General features: G+C 44.9%; 2 protein-coding genes across 2 annotated transcripts in view; one reads left to right on the top strand and one right to left on the bottom strand.

Moving 5' to 3' along the window:
* Positions 1-9,248, top strand: part of zdhhc5a (zDHHC palmitoyltransferase 5a) — a 27,818-nt gene extending 18,570 nt beyond the window's left edge. Inside the window, exons 8-12 of the mRNA XM_084155597.1 lie at positions 142-268; positions 543-663; positions 1,102-1,214; positions 3,526-4,571; positions 5,590-9,248. Of these exons, the coding sequence (XP_084011723.1) occupies positions 142-268; positions 543-663; positions 1,102-1,214; positions 3,526-4,571; positions 5,590-5,818 (1,636 nt within the window). The 3' untranslated portion in view covers positions 5,819-9,248. The remainder of the gene's footprint in view (positions 1-141; positions 269-542; positions 664-1,101; positions 1,215-3,525; positions 4,572-5,589) is intronic.
* On the bottom strand, positions 8,503-18,919 carry LOC311112459 (thioredoxin-related transmembrane protein 2-B). The gene is made up of 8 exons (XM_084155600.1): positions 18,635-18,919; positions 17,997-18,057; positions 16,413-16,526; positions 14,588-14,664; positions 14,195-14,301; positions 13,904-13,969; positions 13,651-13,780; positions 8,503-10,559 (listed from the first exon to the last, which is right to left on the bottom strand). The coding sequence occupies exons 1-8, from the start codon at positions 18,821-18,823 to the stop codon at positions 10,380-10,382; spliced, it is 924 nt and encodes a 307-aa protein (XP_084011726.1). The 5' UTR covers positions 18,824-18,919; the 3' UTR covers positions 8,503-10,379.
* Between the last annotated feature and the right edge of the window lie 1,935 nt (positions 18,920-20,854).

Below are 20,854 nucleotides of genomic sequence, written 5' to 3' on the forward strand. Positions count from 1 at the left end.
CATGTGCTTCTTGCTCTTCCTCATCCATTCCTTCTCTTACTACTCTTTCTCCCTGTACCTCTTCATCGGGTACCCTCTTCTCACTCTCCTCCTCTTCCTCCTTGTCCTTTTAATAATATTATTTGATTTTGTCTTCATCAGGTACCTGGGGAGGAAGAGGAAGCTTCATAGTGTGGTTGTCCAGCCTCCATTCCTCCGGCCACAGCTCACTGACACCCAGCTGGCCGCCAAGGTCCTCGACAACGGTATCCACGGAGACCTCCACCGGGTATGACGCGACAAAGACCCATACAGACACTCGTTTACGCACGTGCCAGACGCACACACACTCATGCATACGCACGCATACACTCACGATCTGTATGTTCATTACTCCTTCTTGCTCTCAGCATTGGGAATGGTTATTGCACTCCAGTTGTCACTCTGCCACAGCACTGTGCTGTATAGACTGACATTTATTCTATTAAATGTCATTTATTTTCTGTCTACTTCCCTCCCTCCCTCCCTCCCTCCCTCCCTCCCTCCCTCCCTCCCTCCCTCAGTCTAAGAGTAGTCTGGAGATGATGGAGAGTCAGTCGTGCGATGCGGAGCCCGCTCCTCCACCCAAACCAGAACTCAGGTACCCCGGCCTGTCCAGAGGCCACCACGGGCAACACACAGAGGGTACGTACACACACACACACACACACACACACACACACACACACAAACACACATTAAAACACACTCGCATTGAAACGCATGCACAGCTCACACACTCGGTTCACCAGAGTTGTATTCATTACTACATACCGTGGGAAAACGTTTTGGAAAAGGTTAACAAGTGTTTCCTGTTGGACAAGTTCAGGTAGTCCCTCCCTGTTTCAGTTAGTTTTCTTCCGTTTTGGTGGCTAATGAACACGACCCAGGTTGTTGCTGTAAATGACAGTGTTATCAGTCAACTTAGCTGGTAAAATGAAGTTTATGAATGAAAACAATTATATACCTGAGTTCATGTATTTAAATCGCTCTCTCTTGCGCTCTTTTCCTCTCGCTCTCTCCTCTCTACCTCTTCCCCCTCCCCCTCTCTGTCTCTGTGTCTGTCTGTCTGTCTCTCCACAGAGAGTAGTCTTCTGAACAAAGCCCCGCCCACACCCACCATGTATAAGTACAGGCCGACCTATAGCAGTCCAGGAAAGAACCACACTGCCCTCACCCATGCCTACGCCAACCAGGTAACACACACACACTCTGTCTTAATGCCAACCAGCTAGCTCGCGCATAAAGTGACCGTGGAAGACTGTGTGTCTCTGTGTGAAAGTGTGTGTCTGTGTCTGAAAGAGAGTGTATGCTGTGTGAGGTATGATCCATATCAAACTACTCCGCTAACACACACATCGTTCTCTCTGACTCAGCTTTATATGTTATATATCAGGGATCTCATTGGCTGCCTGCCTGTCTTTAATCGTTTGATTTGTTATGATTTGTTAATGCATCTCTGTTTTTTTACCTGTGGCTTCTTTTCCTGCCTTTTGATTGGTTACTCAGTGGCTTTCAGTTGAACAGTATCAGTAAGTGAATGTTGGACTATTTGTCTTTATTTTCTTTAGTTTGAGTGTGTGTTATTAGATCTAGTTACCCAACCCTGTGTGTCATCTTTTAGCCTATAGCTTTCCCCACACCGTTGTAGAAAATATTCTCCCCTAGCTATTTCTTGTTGTAGAAAGATTTTTTGGTAGTTAATTCACATATTAGTTCATTTTTACTTGACCTATTTTACATGTGTGGTATGTTTCCTATATCACACAATCTGATTATAATTCCCTTAAATCAATTCTGGAATCACACAGTGGACTGTCAATGGCCCAGCTGCTGTTTGACGTTTTCTCCACAAGAGGGCATCAAGGTGCACAGTCGAACAGGCAGGAGCCTCCTTTGGGCTCAATACAACAGAAACCATGGGAGCGTCCCAAATGGGACCCTATCCCCTATAACAGGGATGGGCAACTGGCAGCCCGCAGGCCTTTTGAAGGGATCAATCAAATCAATATTTGTATTTATTTTTTGGGGAACTCAGTTGGGGTCTCAACTTACTGTTGCGAGTTAGAATAGTAGAATGTGTCATTTCAAAATGTGGTTGTGCATCAGCAGTTTTTCTCTTGTTACGTCAGTCACTGATAGTCAGTCAATTAGCCCATGTCAGCAAAACATGTTTTAGATTGCTAAGTTAGTTTAGCAGCCAGCTATCTCAACATGTTATCATGGTCGAATTACCGGCCGGATATCATATAAAAAACTGCAAACACCCCCCCCCCCCCCCCCCCCTTGGCAAAATGAGTAGAATTGCATGAAATTAGTTATAAAATAGCAAAAACTTCTCTCTGCCCCATGGCAAAATGTGTAGAAGTGCACAAAATTCACTTTAAAACATTAAAATGTTCTCTCTGCTGTCAAGAGGGGGGCTACTAGAATGTTGCGAGTTGTCGTGATGAGTTCAGATTCTTTTGTGGCCCCCACCCCTATCAAAGTTGAAGATCCCTGCCTTATAAAGTGCAATACTTTTGACCAGGTCCCCATAAGGCTCTGGTCAAAAGTAGTGCACTATATAGGGAATAGGGTGCCATTTGGGATGCAAGCCATGTGTTAGAAGAGCTCTATCAGGAGCAGGGGAAGAAGATCGTTTTTTTTTTTCTCTATTAACTCTAATTGTGTTATCTGTTAGCCGGGCCACAACAACATCCATTTCATTAACTCTTATGCTGTGTCCCAAATGGCACCCTATTCCCTATACAGAGCCCCGTGGGCCCTCATCAAAATTAGTGCACTAAATGCAGACTAGGGTGCCATTTGAGACACAAGCTTATTGTTTCACTGGGCACACATGTTGCCCCCCTCTTCTCTATCCCACAGCCATCTGGCTATATATACAGTGTGTGTGTGTTTCAATGTTTTTATTGAAGGTGTGGGACTCTTCTGACCTATGTGTTGTAAAGATAACATCATGTAACAGAAGCCATGTGGGCATTCTAAAAGTTCTAGGGCTATATATTCTTCCCCGCACAGACCCCTTGTGTGTAGTGAATAGTGAAGCCCATGCATCTGGTCTGAAAGAGTAGTTCCCTTTCCCGATGTCTCGCCTTGTTCTTCCCACTGTGGTGTTATTGGTAGTGGCCTAGTGCTGTGTCTGTAGAGTTGGACATCCAATTCTCATTCCACTTTCCAGTGTGGGATTCAGTGACAAGGATAGAGTTAACACGACTTTATCTTCTCTCCCTCCTCTCCTCTCTCCCTCCTCCCTCTTGCTCTCTTCTTTCTCTTTATCTCTCCCTCCTCTCCTCTCTCCCTCCACCTCTTTCTCTCCCTGTCTCCGTCTCTCTCCCTGTCTCTGTCTCTCTCCCTCTGTCTCTGTCTCTCTCCCTCTGTCTCTCTCCCTCTCCCTCTGTCTCTCTCCCTCTGTCTCTCTCCCTCTGTCTCTCTCCCTCTGTCTCTCTCCCTCTGTCTCTCTCTCTCTGTCTCTCTGTCTCTCTCTCTCTCCCTCCCCACCAGATGAGTCGAGGGGACAGTCTGAAGGAGTCGTCCTCTCTGCTCCAGTCCAGCCAGCAGCCTGGCTTCCGCTCTGAACCCAGTCTGGATGGGAGAGAGGCCCCAGGGGAGAGAGGAGGATTGGGAGGAGGTGGAGACAGACCTGGAGGAGGGGGGTCAGTAGGGGGGGCACCAGGGTCAGGGGGTGGCGGTATCCCCGGTTACTCCCTAGGGGGACGTTCCTACCCCTCCTTCTCAGACCCAACGGTTCTATCTACCGGCGGAGGGGGAGGGGCTTCCCGTTCTTCCAGCGTGCGTTCTGGCCCTGCCCACAACGCGGCCCACGTCTCCGAGGCGACGACCTCCACGAGCTACAAGAGCCTGGCCAATCAGACGCCTCCGCCGCGCAACGGCAGCCTATCGTACGACAGCCTGCTCACGCCCTCCGAGAGCCCCGACTTTGAGTCGGCCGCCCCCGACATGTCGCCCGGGCGCCACCATACCCCCATCCCGCCCGGCCCGGGCCCTGTCCTGGGGTACTCCTCCCCCTACCTGTCGGCCCAGCTCAGCCAGCAGAGAGACGCAGAGCTCCACCAGCCCTCCGCCTCCTCGGTAGCCCTCCTCTCCTCCCCGCACTGTGCCCACTATCTCCGCGCCTCCTCCTCCTCCCCTCCGCCTCTCCCCGAGAGGGAGCGACTCCTCCAGGAATCGCACCACCACTCTCAGCCCCCTCCCTCCTCCGCGGCCCCCCAGCCCCCCCACCCACACCACCACCATCACCACCACCACCACCACAGCAGCCACAGCTCCAGACACCCCCGCTTCTCCCGGCCCCCGCTCCTGTCCGACTCGGCCGCCCACCACCATTACCCCTACCGCACCCGGTCCACGGACACCCCCCTGGCCCCCTCCACGCACCCCCCGCGCTCCCCCCACCCCCCGCCGCTGGGGAAGTCTCTGTCGTACTCTTCGGCGGCGGCAGCGGAGATGCAGTACCGGATGGTGCGCAAGGCATCGGCCTCGGTCGGAGGGGGAGGGGCGGGAGGGGGAGGGGGGATCCAGGCACCTAAGTGAGTAACGGCTCTGCTCTTTACTGACTGACTGCAGCCCGCTGCCTCCTTCTTCTCCTCCTTCTCCTCCTCCTTCTCTTCCTCCTCCTCCCAGGCTCCTGTGAGTTCCTTTTCCTCTCTTTTTTTCCGTTCTCTATTTTCCACTCGTCTGTAGAGTCGGTGCTTCTCCTCATCCCTGCTTCTGTTGTGTGTTCGGTTCCAAATGGCACCCTATTCCCTATAAAGTGCACTACTTTACCACGGCTCTGGTCAAAAGTAGTGCACTCTCTAGGGAATAGGGTGCCATTTGGTATGTACAATTTGTCTGTAGTTGTTCCATTTAGTTTTTCTCTGTCCCGAACGGTCTCCATCACCTGTCCCTGTTCCCTTTACTATGTAATGGTGTTATTACTAGACGTGTTACTGTATCACAATACATTATGTAATGGTACGCTGTTCCCTATATAGTGTACTGCTGTTGACCAGGGCCCATAGGTTTCTGGTCAAAATGCGTAAACTATTTAGGGAATAGATTGCCATTTGGGATGCAGGAATTCCTTGTTTTTAGCATGTATTATGGTCATGACAAAGCAATTTGTGGACTTTAATCTTCCTATAAAGTTTAGATTTGGTAAATGTTTTATTTTATCTCAAAATGCATTTTGTCCTGCATAGATCATGGTTGTGTTATTGCTGTAGTTGTGGATGTGTTTTATCCTGTTGCCCTCTGTGTGTTACCATTGTCCAGCATGACGTCCCTCTGTTTGACTATAGGATTACAGTGGAAGATATCTGTATGTATCAGCCCTTGGTCACCCCTGCATGATATGGATATATCCTATCGCTTGATTATGAATGCTTCCAAAATGGCACCCTATTCCCTATAGCCCTTTGGGCCCTGGTGAAAGGTAGTACACTATATTGGGGATAGGGTGCCATTTGGGATACATCCTATGAGTGTGCGCTCTTCCTCTCCAACCTCTTAACTAATCTTCCTCTTCTTTTCTCTTCCTCCCTCTCTCTCGTTCTCTCTATCCAGGGATGAGATTCAGATGAAGTTGTTCAGCCGGACGAACGGTCAGCCCAGGTCCTCCCTTTCCTCCTCAGGCTCCACCCCTTCCTCCCCCTCTCACCCAATCAGCATGTCCACTCGCCCCGGACAGGCTTATCCCAGCCCTGGAAACACCCAGAGCCCTGCCCACAAGCCGGGGGGCGGGGTGAAGAAGGTGACGGGCGTCGGCGGGACCACCTATGAGATTTCAGTCTGAGTTTGACGGGCGGCGACTCCGACTAATGGCATCAGGGGTAGGAGGTGAAGGAGGGGTCAGAGATGGACTGATGATATTTCTGCCTCTAAGACCCTTCAGGAGAGAGGAAAGCTTTTAATAAACAGACGTTTTAAAAGTTGGGTGATAAAACTGACTTTTCTTGCTCCTCTTCCAAACGTGATGGACTCCGGACTTCCCCTCTCGTTCAGAGACCTCCAGTCAAGGAACTACAGAACTAATCGGGAGGAAGTTGTTTAACCAATCACATTCAAGAACACAATGCACCATTATGACATGGTGGGCGTATGGGCCCAGGGAGCCAATCATATCCCTGAAGAGGCGGGACACTTTGACAATCCACCAATTTCTGGGCGGAATGAACTCTGGGAATGGTCGACTGACAGTTATGACTGGGTTTGCCTTTTATTGGATAAAACAAGGAAGATCAACATGGCTGCCTTTACACAGGCAGCCCAATTCTGATTTTTTTTTTACCAATCAGATCAGCTCTGAAAAGAGCTGATGTAAAAGGATCTGATCTGATTGGGCAAAATACATCTGAATTGGGCTGCCTGTGTAAACACAGCCCATATTTAAAATAAATATGTTCATTTATTAATTCATTCATAAATGTGTAATGATTCATTCTCTGTACAGAATTATATGGTTTGGAATTTATGGTGATTTCCTCCAATCAGTGGCATTTAAAGGTGACCGCGGCATGCTCCGGCCACTATCGACCACTGTGATTGGCTAGTGACCTCGCTGCCATTCTCTCACGACCAATCAGAAATGGAGATGCTAAACTGTAGTAGACGGGTAGGGTCATTGGTGAATTTCGTTTTGCCTGGCCCTGTGCCCTGGGAGGGATTTCACTTAAGGACCAATGGAATGGTAAAAAAATAAAAATACCTGACCAGTGACGAAATCGTCAGGTCTGTACTTTAAGGATGGAGCAGCCTTTTCTAAACAAACCTTGGAGCAATGGCCTTGAAAATCAAGGAGAGAAGTGTTTTTTTTAATTTTACTTATTTAATTTCAAAATGTTCTTTTATATGAATTTATATATAGCTGTTGATAAGATCAAGATTTTTTTTAATGGGCTGATAGGGTTTTTCTGCTTTGAGTTAATTTAAAAATTGTAACTGAACAGGAAAAAAAACTGTTGCCGCGTTCACGTGCTAGTCGGAACTTGGAAATGTTTGACTTGCTAACTGCTTTTAGTTTAACACGTGCCGCATTCAACCAGTTAGCAAGTCGAAAATGTCAGTTTCCTAGTTCCGACTAGCCCTTGAACGCGGCTCATTTAGATTGATTGCTGCACCAGCCAATCAGAGGCTGTGTTTTGAGTCTTCAGCCAAAGAGAGGAGCTGGACAATTATGGTTCAGCCAATGGGAACCAATGTATTTGATAAAAGAAGGCAATGTAGCATTTTTAAGTCCTTTGATACACAGTAACCACTCGATTTCTCGTGGGGCATATTTCAGAAATACTCTGTTGTACTTTGTTTACTTCTGAGCTTTGTAATGGTTGTGTCTGAAATGGCACCCTATTCACTATGTAGTGCACTACTTTTGACCAGGGCCTATAAGGAATAGGGTGCCATAACACACACAACCAAATATTTGTTTTATTGGTCCAGATACTGACATCTCTGGTTGCCTTCCACTAGCTGACCTATTGGGAAAGTAGCGAGAATCACATGCTTTGGCGCGACCAATCCAGAGAGGGCAAGTGATTCATATCAGCCTACTCTTTTATTTGTTAATGGTTAAACCAATGAGATGAGCAGCTGAAAGTAACACCCTTTTTATATTTAATTTATACATTTCTTTGCAAGATTTTAGGACAATTTACAGGGCATTGCTTTAGACTTACAGTTTGTTTGACCAGTCAGAAATGGGCTAGGACTAAAAGAGCACGTCGCCCAATGAGAAGGCAAAGATGTTTGACTGCCATCAGGAACAGCCAATGCCTTTTGCAGATGATGTTTAGACAAGTACGGGCCTGGGACTTGGGTGTTTGAAATTGGAAGAAAAAAAAAGATATGTACTGTATAGAGCTCTGTGTGTGTGTGTGGGCGTGTATGTGCGTGTGTTTGAGCATTGGTAATAAAGTCTTTAAAACCAAAGGCAGCATGCTTTGTTCTGCTTGTAGTTGAGGTTGCTGATGTCTGGCAACACATGAGGAGAAAGCACCGAACACAGGCTACTTACTACACATTCAGAGTAGAACTTTGAGCTGGACCAAAGGATTCCACTTTGGCTATGAAAAGGTAAATTAAGGTTACTTAAATAGGTACGTTAAGATGATCCAGTTACAGTATATTTTCATGCACCTTTAACAGAATTTCTTCCACACAGGATACAGAGAATGATTATGGGGTTTACATCAGCCAGTGGTGCCTGTAATTAGTTCTCAGGTTCATTTGTAGGGAGCAAACCCCTACTGGTGGGGCTGAAAACTTGGCTTCATGTCTCGCCTCCCTCCATAACTCTTAAATGCCGTCCCTAATCACAATGTACCAGAAGGTGGTAACAAAATGTAGGTTGTGAATTATGCCACATTGCCACCAGGTGGCGCCAAAACGTACATGTTACTGAGACGCTTAAATCCCCATTTATCTGTGATTATAGTACTGTAGCGCGACTTGAAATGTAAAGGCAATGTTCCCGCGTTCGTGAACATTGCCAGACTCAATTTATTAATGTACACATTTTTATTGCATAAAAAAAAACATCACGTCGGACACACCTCACGGTTTCATCTCAAGCAGCAGGTAGGCTCACCCATTCACGCATTCGCAGGAGCAAATACACAATCTGAACAGAACGTTGAGACAGACAGCAGGATTATACAGTAACCAAGGGAATGTCAAACGGGTAGTAAAATGTATGTTCTGTTACATCGCCTAGAAGAAGTGCTACTTCACCTCAATTTACACTTTTCTTTGCACTGGTGTAAAAATGTGTTTTGTCAACAATTACAAAATGACAACTGAGTTAAAAAAAATAATTAAGACGTGAGTGTTTAGACAGAAGCCAGCCCTGAAATGGGAGCTTTTTAAAGTAAAAAAGTAATTCTACCTATTCTGTCAGGTAGAAGAGTGAGGGATAGAGACTAGCACTACCTACCTCAACCTTCCACAACTCCATCGCTGATATGGCTATTTTGTGGACAACACTGGTCTAGTTCTAAAATGGAATTGGCGTTAATAGCAAAACGCTCTGTTCTCTCCATCCTCATCTTTCCCTTCAGCGTCATCTTTAACTGAAAACTATGATTAGGTGACAATAACAGAACTCACAGACAACCACTTATGGAAGAAAAAAAACTAGCTAATATATATTTTAAAATTCCCTCTCAAAGACAGCCTTTTAGGACAGAGACCGTGGTTCATAGACACACACCCGATCTTATCATCATGGACCCAATTGGAGGTAGGTAGATGGCTTGAAGTGTTTGACCATGTCTTAACCAATAGAGTAGACATGCAGTGAAGAGCCTTTGACAGCAATTGGCTAATAAAGGAGCCATTTCGAGCCAATGCCTGGCATTGGTCCAATATGAAACATTGTCAGCTCAGTCTCCCCATATTAGGAGATAGGGTCAATCAACATTTGCGTCTGAAATAACTACCCTGTGCCCCCACACATTGACTCTGTACCGGTACCCCCTGTATATAGCCTCCCTACTGTTATTTTACTGCTGCTCTTTAATTATTTGTAATTTTTTACTTAACACTTATTTTTCTTAAAACTGCATTGTTGGTTAAGGGCTTGTAAGTAAGCATTTCACTGTAAGGTCTACACCTGTTGTATTCAGCGCATGTGGCATATCAAATTTTATTTGAAATGGCACCATATCTCACTACTTTTGACTAGTGCACTCACTATATAAGGAATCGGTTGCCATTTCGGACAAAGCCAATGTAACTTCAGTTAAATAGGTGCATGCAATTTGGCTCACCAAGCATGGACCGGACTGAGAGTGTAACATTCACTCTATTCTAAATCAAGTGAAACACTATGAACGGAGTGTATCATTGTAGTGTTCCAAGATGAAGTCTAAATCAAATGCACTTAAAAGTTAAGTCATAAATTACACCCTTTTCCCTATATAGTGCACTACTTTTGTAGTATTGCACTATATTAGGTAATAGAATGACATTTGGGATGCATCCGCTGATGAGCAGAGGTTCTCCAGGGAACTGGTGGAAAGATTTATGAAACTGTCAAAAGTACGATGGAGAGACATACAAATCTAACTGTACAGTTTAGATTTAAGTTAGTTAATATTGAATTAATCATAACAATAATTAAAATTATTTTGCAACTCAAATCTTGTTGCATACAGTATACAGCAAAACAAAAAAGGATTCATAACAATCATGTGTTTGTTCCCTCGATAGAACATCACACCCCTCCAGCATCAGCATCAGCATCAGCATCAGCATCAGCATCAGCATCAGCATCAGCATCAGCATCAGCATCAGCATCAGACCACCTAGTCCCATTGTGATGTCACAGCGTTCTTCTGAGGCCACTACCCATGACAATTCTATTTGTCCTTCTTGGTCTCAGTCTCCTCCTCCTGGGCGTCGACCTCTGGCTCCTCCTCTTCGAGCACGGGCGGGAACTGTGATTCGTTGATCTTGTCGCTCCGGTCTCCCTTGGACTTGTTGAGTTTCTTGGACTTCTGGTAGAGCTCGTTCAGGTTGAACTCCCGGATGATGTTCTCCTGTTGAGAGTGAGATTGAGTGTGTGAGAGAAAGAGAGCGAGAAAGAGTGTGTGTGTGTGTGCGTGTGTGTGTGTGTGTGTGTGTGTGTGCGCATGTCTGTTTGTATGCGTGTGTGTCAGGGTTTCAGGACGTTTGACTGGCAGCATTTTAATTTACCGGACATTTGAGAAATTGACCGGACGTACAGTCGTGGTCAAAAGTTTGGAGAATGACACAAATACAAATTTTCAAAGTCTGCTGCCTCAGTTTTGATGATGGCAATTTGCATATACTCCAGAATGTCATGAAGAGTGATCAGATGAATTGCAATTAATTGCAACGTCCCTCTTTGCCATGAAAATGAACTTAATCCTAAAAAAACATTTCCACTGCATTTCAGCCCTGCCACAAATGGACCAGCTGCCATCATGTCAGTGATTCTCTCGTTAACACAGGTGAGTGTGTTGACGAGGACAGGGCTTGAGATCACTCTGTCATGCTGATTGAGTTAGAATAACAGACTGGAAGCTTTAAAAGGAGGGTGGTGCTTGAAATCATTGTTCTTCCTCTGTTAACCATGGTTACCTGCAAGGAAACACGTGCCGTCATCATTGCTTTTTTCGGATAATCAAGAACTTCCAAGGAGAGAGGTTCAATTGTTGTGAAGAAGGCGTCAGGGCGCCCAAGAAAGTCCAGCAAGCGCCAAGACTGTCTCCTAAAGTTGATTCAGCTGCGGGATCGGGGCACCACCAGTGCAGAACTTGCTCAGGAATGGCAGCAGGCAGGTGTGAGTGCATCTGCACGCACAGTGAGGGGAAGACTTTTGGAGGATGGCCTGGTGTCAAGAAGGGCAGCAAAGAAGCCACTTCTCTCCAGGAAAAACATCAGGGACAGACTGATATTCTGCAAAAGGTACAGGGATTGGACTGCTGAGGACTGGGGTAAAGTCATTTTCTCTGATGAATCCCCTTTCCGATTGTTTGGGGCATCCGTAAAACACCTTATCCGGAGAAGACAAGGTGAGCGCTACCATCAGTCCTGTGTCATGCCAACAGTAAAGCATCCTGAGACCATTCATGTGTGGGGTTGCTTCTCAGCCAAGGGAGTGGGCTCACTCACAATTCTTCCTAAGAACACAGCCATGAATAAAGAATGGTACCAACACATCCTCTGAGAGCAACTTCTCCCAACCATCCAAGAACAGTTTGGTGACGACCAATGCCTTTTCCAGCATGATGGAGCACCTTGCCATAAGGCAAAAGTCATAACTAAGTGGCTCGGGGAACAAAACATCGACATTCTGGGTCCATGGCCAGGAAACTCCCCAGACCTTTATCCCATTGAGAACTTGTGGTCGATCCTCAAGAGGCGGGTGGACAAACAAAAACCCACAAATTCTGACAAACTCCAAGCATTGATTATGCAAGAATGGGCTGCCATCAGTCAGGATGTGGCCCAGAAGTTAGTTGACAGCATGCCAGGGTGGATTGCAGAGGTCTTAAAAAAGAAGGGTCAACACTGCAAATATTGACTCTGCATAAACTTAATGTAATTGTCAATAAAAGCCTTTGACACTTATGGAATGCTTGTAATTATACTTCAGTATACCATAGTAACATCTGACAAAAATATCTCATAACACTGAAGCAACGAACTTTGTGAAGACCAATACTTGTGTCATTCTCAAAACTTTTGACCACGACTGTATATGGATTGGGTGCATAACCGGATTAGGGCGTTCACACATGGTGCTCAGAATGACAAATCACATTTAGATTATGGTAATTCATATTAACAGAACATGCAAGTCGAGGATGCTACAATGTGTGGTCCTTTTTTACAGAATCCTGATGTGCACTTTGAGGATTTTAGAATAACTGTCCACATTTAATTTTCCTCAGCCAACAAGACGAGTAACGAACAGCAAAATCACTAGCCTATGTAAATCTACTGCACCCCATAGTAGAAAGGTTGACCTATTCTATTAGTCAGTTTGTTGAGAAAGAAATAGCCTATTCCAAACAGACTCTGGGAAATAGCCTATTCCAAACAGACTCTGGGAAATAGCCTATTCCAAACAGACTCTGGGAAATAGCCTATTCCAAACAGACTCTGGGAAATAGTCTAATCCAAACAGACTCTGGGACAGTTGTGGGAAGGTAGATCCCAAATTCATTCAACCAGTAGGCCTAGGCTTCATTAAAAAAAAAGTTAAAGCGATGAGGCTGATGCAACAGATCAGAACATTTAGCTTAAATGATAATAAACTATAATTTCTTCACATTATAAGCGCAGCAATGCACACAAGGCAGTAGTCTACACACACGTCTTCGTTCCATAATGCAATTAGCAGGAAAACACTGTTGTCAAAAGGCCACCGCACATGTTAGCTGTTTCATGTGACGGAGACGAAAATATCGGTTAGAAATGTAGAAAGAGGGGAGATCTAATATGCAACAACTAGCATTGGGTTGCTAATACGACTAGGATTTCGCCTTTGGCTACTGGTCAATGAAAGAAAGTTTATATAAAATAATTGCCTCCACAGATATGGTCCGATTTTGGCTAGGCTACTTTGAAGCAAGGCAATACATGCCTCAATATGTATTAAAGCGTTCAGGTTTCGAACAATTAAGTATATTTTCAAAATGCATACTGCCTCCAGCGCAATGCAGTGGTGTGACGCGCTGATGAAGCCTGCCTTCCGTTGCCTCTGTTTGCATTTGCTGTTTGAGACGCTGCTGAGCTCTTGTGCAGTCTGACAGATTTTCCGCTCAAAGGCTCTGTATCCTATACGCATGTGATAAAATACATAACGAATATACTGTACACTAAATTATGCAAATTAACCTATAGACCGATAAGTATGACCAGTCAAATAGATTTCCATCAACTGGTATTTCCATCAATGAGTAGGTTAAAAAGCATTATTTCGCAAAGGGATGTTTCCTTCTCCCAGACAATTGGCTGGTGCCAATTTTATTCATCTGCTTTTCTATTCAAGTAATTTTTGTGTGGCTAAAAGCCAGCTATTATCAGCTAACGGAAACCCTGGTGTGTGTGTGTGCATGTCTGTGTGTCTATGTTCTGCTCTGAAGCCACTCCTCTCACCTCAGTGAAGCTCCAGGACACGGCCCTACACTTCTTGTCCACCTGGGGGCGTCTCATCACCTCCTTGCCCCCCTGGAACAGCACCAGCGAGGGCAGCTGCTTGGAGAGGGGAGAGGTACTCACCTTGTACCTTTGAGAAGATGGATGGAGGACGGGAAGCAATTCAATGTTTCAAATCACAGACATCCAATCAGAAATCTACTTCACTTAAATAGAATATATCTGCAGAGAGAGAGAAAGGAAAGGGGCCTACTTCTTTGACACATCTCCATACCGTCCGATGTCCACCTTCCCAAACTTGAGCCCAGCACAGTTATACCTGTAACCATGAGAGAGAAAACATCAATTTCCCAAGAAACTCACAGCAATAGCATTACCACTTTAGTCGCACCACAAAGTGACAGGTGATACAAACAGGGCAATATGAGATGGTCTGTTTTGAGACAATCCCGGAGAGGATGTATATTGACGCTAAGGGTTTATGGTGCAATGCATTAAAATGAAGGCTTTTGTCGTGTATAGTGAAGATTAGTCGTTGTCTTACTTGAGGGAGAGGTCTGCGTAGACGGCGGCAAAGGACTGACACTCTGGGGACCAGTTAGCGAAGAACTCTATGATCCACATCACCCTGCTGTCCCTCTCCAACTCATCCTGCAACCGGGTCACAAGTCAGCCATCAATTTCACTAAACGTCACATTTCAAGCAATAAAAATATCCTCTGGGTGGGTCGGTTTTGAAATCACCTGACAAACATACTTTCAACTGAAATGTCAACAACAACCTAATTGGTGTCACCTTCTGCGATCCTGTGAAAGTATGATTTTTGATACACTCATCCGTTTTATTTTCACACTATAACACACCATTACCTTTACTACGGCAATGGTAATATTGTATGTTACAGTAGAGCCTTAAGAGGTAATCTATGGTACTCACTTCTATGGTCTTGTCACTGAAGTACTTGATGTACTCTGGGCCCATGTAGAGAGGAGGCTTACAGGTCATCAGGAACACTGGAATACACAATCAGCCAATCAGTGAGCAGCATGAAGGGTAATTAGCCAATCAGAGAGCAGAATGAGGGGTCATCAGGTTATAGGTCATGTCATCTAACCAGGCGTTTACCGGTATAATTAATTATTACAACAGTAGAGGAGCGTGTGTGTCTATGTGTGTATCCATGTATATGTATGTTAACACCGACTCATTCCAGGGTTTTTCTTTATTTTTACTATTTTCTACATTGTAGAATAATAGTGAAGACATCAACACTATGAAATAACACATATGGAATCATGTAGAAAAGTGTTAAATCAAAATATATTTTATATTTGAAATTCTTCAAATGGCCACCCTTTTGCCTTGATGACAACTTCATGAGGTAGTCACCTGGAATGCATTTCAATTAACAGGTGTGCCTTGTTAAAAGTTAATTTGTGGAATTTCTTTCCTTCTTAATGCATTTGAGCCAATAAGTTGTGTTGTGACAAGGTAAGGGGGTATACAGAAGACAGCCCTATTTGGTAAAAGACCAAGTCCATATTATGTAAAGAACAGCTCAAATAAGCAAAGACAAACGACAGTCCCATCATTACTTTAAGACATGGTCAGTCAATCCGGAAAATGTCAAGAACTTTGAACGTTTCTTCAAGTGTGGTCGCAAAAACCATAAAGTGCTATGATGAAACTGGCTCTCATGAGGACCGCCACAGAAAAGTTACCACTGCTGCAGAGTATAAGTTCATTAGGGTTACCAGCCTCAGAAATTGTAGCCCAAATAAATGCTTCAGAGTTCAAGTAACAGACACGTCTCAACATCAACTGTTCAGAGGAGACTGTGTGAATCAGGCCTTCATGGTCAAATTGCTGCAAAGAAACCACTACTAAAGGACACCAATAAGAAGAAGAGACTTGCTTGGGCCAAGAAACACGAGCAATGGACATTAGACCGGTGGAAATCTGTCCTTTGGTCTGATGAGTCCAAATTTCGGATCTTTGGTTCCAACCGTCTTTGTGAGACGCAGAGTAGGTGAACGGATGATCTCTGCATGTGTGGTTCCCACCGTGAAGCATGGAGGAGGTGTGATGGTGACACTGTCTGTGAATTATTTAGAATTCAAGGCACACTTAACCAGCATGGCTACCACAGCATTCTGCAGCGGCATGCCATCCCATCTGGCTTGCGCTTAGTGGGACTATCATTTGTTATTCAACAGGACAATGACCCAACACATCTCCAGGCTGTGTAAGAGCTATTTGACCAAGAAGGAGAGTGATGGAGTGCTGCATCAGATGACCTGGCCTCCACAATCACCCGACCTCAACCCAATTGAGATGGTTTGGGATGAGTTGGACCGCAGAGTGAAGGAAAAGCAGCCAACAAGTGCTCAGCATATGTGGGAACTCCTTCAAGACTGTTGGAAAAGCATTCCAGGTGAAGCTGGTTGAGAGAATGCCAAGAGTGTGCAAAGCTGTCAAATGCAAAGGGTAGCTACTTTGAAGAATCTAAAATATACAATATATTTAGATTTGTTTAACACTTTTTTGGTTACTACACGATTCCATATGTGTTATTTCATAGTGTTGATGTCTTCACTGTTATTCTACAATGGAGAAAATAGTAAAAAGAAAGAAAAACCCTTGAATGAGTAGGTGTGTCCAAACTTTTGACTGGTACTGTATGTGTGTGTTTATGTATAAACAAAGTGTGTATGTATGCACACATTGTGTAGTGCAAGTGTGTGTAAATGTGTGTACTGACCAATGCAGAGGGTGAGATAGAGCAGGCCCATGCGGATGTCCAGTCTGAAGAAGAGGATAACGTTGGCCACCTTACTGAACAGAATGATGTTCCCCACATGCTGTTCCACCGTTACTGAGACAAGGAGAGACGGAGAGGGGTTAAATCAAGTAAACAATGGGGGGGGGGAATCTAAAAAGAGAAAGTATTGCATAGAATAAGGACAATTTGCAGGTTGAAGACAATAGTGCACATGGGGAGGAGGAAAAACAAGGATGATAACATTGACAAAGAACAATAACATTGAGAGAAAGAACAGATGCGAATAGAAGACAGGAACAAACAGTTTTGTAAAACCATGGGTAAAGGAGTGATATGAAGAACTATGAAAAAAGTGAAACGTGTAGAAACTATTTGAGCCTGAGACAGAGGGACAGTTTGTAGTTGAGGCCTAACAAGTGCGGGATTCACTTTAGGGGGGAGGGGGGTGCAGGGAGGGAGGCAGATGAAAGACGAAGGGAGTGACAACGACCAACAGAGCTACAATAACAAACACCACAATGACACCACAATAGACAACACAGTCCTATCATTTCTTCCTATGAATGATCTATTAAAACAGTCCGTTTACAACACTGAACTATTAATTCAAATAGGGCTTTGTGGACAAGACATTTGCCATAGCAGATTGGTTGAATACCTAGAACATTAACATGAGTACAAACAGAAAACAATTTGCTCAGACAAAGTTTAAGGGTCTGAATTGTTAGCCTTGTAGATACAAAAGTGAAACTTCACTAGCAATGTGTGTGGGTACTTGTTTTACCGAAATGGTAACCATGTGTTGAATGTCATGTAAAACAAACATGTCTGCCTGCTGAAGGAGACCCCTAGCTCCAACAGAAGGGGTTTCCACTAGATAGAGCAGCCTCAAAATTGGCTATATCATAAACATTCATCCCCAATTTTTTTGTTGCTTTTTGGTCTTCATTTAAGGTTAGGGATAGGCATAAGGTTGGCAGTGTGGTTAAGGTTCAAATCCAATTTTAAGAATATCAATTGTAGAAATAGGCGGGGTTTATGACCTCAGCCACGGCCTGTTCTCCCCGCTTCAATCACGTAGGCAGTACAGGAGCATCATGGCAAAAACAGACGACTGGTCAATAGCATCTACCCCCAGACCATCAGGCTGCTGAATAGCCACCACTAGTCAGCTGTACCCTGCAATTCCATCTGTGACCCTGTGCATGTGACTAATAAACTCTAAACACTATGTGGCTGTGGTAACTAGTGATGACCAACTGAGGGGGGATGGTCCGTTTTCTAATGTCTAAACACAGGTGGGTACAACTCTGCTAATGATTAACCTTTGACTTTAGCTCTGTATGAAGGATTTACATGAGGGAATTAGTGATGTGGTAGTGAACTGGTGTATTGGTCAAGGATTTGGTATATCAAACTGTACGTCTATGTGTGCGCCTCTGTGTGTCGGCCTCTGTCGGTCTTTGTGTAAGTAAGTAACAGATGAGAATGGGTCATAAAAGTATGTGTATGGTTGCTAGATCTCTGATGATAACAGGGTTCTGGTTCAGGGCTGACACTTACTAGCTCTTCTGTTTTTCATCATGACGATCGCACTGAGGAACATAAGAATCTCCACTTCTCTCTGTGGAACATGAGAACAGAATAGGATAAACATACAGGTCAAGGCATTTCAGTCTATAAACATTTCATCTTCTGCCTCCAGTACTACCTAGTAGGCGAAACAAGATATTACAGGGTCGGGGCAGGCCTGCAACTAACTCCAGTATTGCCAGTGTCATCCTGTACTTATTTGGGTGGTTTTGGTGCATGCACTCATGGTGGCAGTGGCACTTTCAGCCCAAGAAAAAACAAGGCCCTTGTAGCCTTGTATGAGAGGGGGCACGCACCTGCTAACTCCCCAGTACACCCACCCTTTGCACGGTTCTGTCTCATCACCTGCCCGTTACCTTCCGATCTCTGTTCGGGTTACAGTCTATAGCATCCTTCAATATCGAACCCAGGCCAGCTCCCACCGAATTTCACAATGGCCATTCATGTAGCTAGCTAGCTAACTAAACCCCCCAACTCTGTCATCACATTTAGCATTGGATAGCTAGCTAGCTCGTTGGCAATCTAACCAAAATCTTTGTCCAGGCCTAATCACGTGTATCCTTCCTAACATTTCTCAATCCCCATTTTTTACACCATCCAATACTGACCCAGTCAAAGTCGCAGGGGTTGCCATCCTCTCGTTCTGTCGAAAGATGTTCGCAGACACCTGGCGTCTTGCGGATCATGAGAAACGCGATTGACATGAACAGAGACGCGACATAGTATGGCTTTAGCAGCCACTTGTACACCTGCGGCAAGTGATAGAGGAATGCGAGGAGAGGTGTTAGCAACGCCATTTTCTAATTTAGATACACAAATAAAATAAACTGCGAATTAAAGGGGAGGAAGGATGTGTCCGAGGTCACTGCGGACGAATCCTTGGAAATGATCCCGCCTCCTTTGTGAAATGGTGGTGATTGGCCAGTTGAAAAAACGATGATTGGTAAAATTTTCCGAAAGAGGAAGGGCAAAAGAAAGACCAGACTCCTCCCTTTCCTTCATTTGGGAAAAAAAAGTGGCCTTTTTGGAATACTTTTTACATACAGGGTTTGTTCGACATTGCAGCCGACTGCCGACTGACTGATCTACAAACCACCATCCATCATAAATAACTACTCATTATTACTTGTAGATCAGAGTCATTCACACTTAATCCATGATACATTAGGGGTTTGATTCTCTCGAACATGGCCACAGCTTTCGCACTGTCAGAACAAGTTCAGTGCAAAGTCAGCACAATAACTGTTCCTCTGGAGCTTCATGAAATGGGTTTCCATGGCTGAGCAGCCGCACACAAGCCTAAGATCTGGAGTGATGAATCAAGCTTCACCATCTGGCAGTCCAACGGACGAATCTGGGTTTGGCGGATGCCAGAAGAACGCTACCTGCCCCAATGCATAGTGCCAACTGTAAAGTTTGGTGGAGGAGGAATAATGGTCTGCGGCTGTTTTTCATGGTTCGGCTAGGCCCTTTAGTTCCAGTGAAGGGAAATCTTAATGACATTCTAGACGATTCTGTACTTCCAACTTTGTGGCAACAGTTTGGGGAAGGTCCTTTCCTGTTTCAGCATGACAATGCCCCCGTGCACAAAGCGAGCACCAAGTTAGAAATGGTTTGTCGAGATTGGTGTGGAAGAACTTGAATGCCAACTGCGAGCCAGGCCTAATCGCCCAACATCACTGCCCGACCTCACTAATGCTCTTGTGACTGAATGGAAGCAGGTCCCCGCAGCAATGTTCCAACATCTAGTGGAAAGCATTCCCAGAAGAGTGGAGGCTCTTATAGCAGCAAAGGTGGGACCAACTCCATATTAATGCCCATGATTTTGGAATGAGATGTTCGACGAGCAGGTGTCCACATACACTACATGACCAAAAGTATCTCTGTGCATTCAAATTGCCATCGATAAAATGCAGTTGTGTTCGTTGTCTGTAGTTTATGCCTGCCCATACCATAACTCCATCGTCACCATGTGGGGCACTCGGTTCACAACGTTGACATCATCAAACTGCTCGCCCACACAACGCCATACACACCGTCTGCCATCTGCCTGGTACAGTTGGAACCTGGATTCATCCATGAAGAGCACACTTCTCCAGCGTGCCAGTCGCCATTGAAGGTGAGCCTTTGCCCACTGAAGTCGGCTACGACGCCGAACTGCAGTCAGGTCAAGACCCTGGTGAGGACGATGAGTACGCAGATGACCTTCCCTGAGATGGTTTCTGACAGTTTGTGCAAAAATTATTCGGTTGTGCAAACTCACAGTTTCATCAGCTGTCCTAGTGGCTGGTCTCAGACGATCCCGCAAGTGAAGAATCCTGATATGGAGGTCCTAGGTTGGCGTGGTTACATATGGTCTGCGGTTGTAAGGCCGGTTGGACGTACTGCCAAATTCTCTAAAACAATGTTGCAGGCGGCTTATGGTAGAGAAATTAACATTAAATGATCTGTCAACAGCTCTGGTGGACATTCCTGCAGTCAGCATGCCAATTGCACATTCCCTCAAAACTTGGAACATCTGTGGCATTGTGTTGTGTGACAAAACTGCACATTTTAGAGTGGCCTTTTATTGTCCCCAGCACAAGGTGCACCTATGTAACGATCATGCTGCTTAATCAGCTTCTTGATATGCCACACCTGTCAGGTGGATGGATTATCTGGGCAAAGGAGAAACACTCACTAATGGGTATAAACAAATTTGTGCACACAATTTGTGAGAAATATGATTTCTGTTAATATTAAACATTTCTGGGATCTTTTATTTCAGCTCATGAAACATGGGACCAACATTTTACATGTTACATTTATATTTTTGTTCAGTTTAGATT

Source organism: Coregonus lavaretus (assembly GCF_964263955.1).
Source record: "Coregonus lavaretus genome assembly, chromosome: 38".
Taxonomy (NCBI): domain Eukaryota; kingdom Metazoa; phylum Chordata; class Actinopteri; order Salmoniformes; family Salmonidae; genus Coregonus; species Coregonus lavaretus.

What these genes read in the sequence shown, in the direction of transcription:
- LOC311112459 (XM_084155600.1), bottom strand. Translation starts at nt 18,823, where the DNA reads ATGGCGTTGCTAACACCTCTCCTCGCATTCCTCTATCACTTGCCGCAG. An exon ending in ACCCCTGCGACTTTGACTGG is followed by an intron (nt 18,058 to 18,634) that starts GTCAGTATTGGA and finishes CATGTTCCACAG; the next exon opens with AGAGAAGTGGAGATTCTTAT. An exon ending in TATGGAGATGTGTCAAAGAA is followed by an intron (nt 13,781 to 13,903) that starts GTAGGCCCCTTT and finishes ATCTTCTCAAAG; the next exon opens with GTACAAGGTGAGTACCTCTC.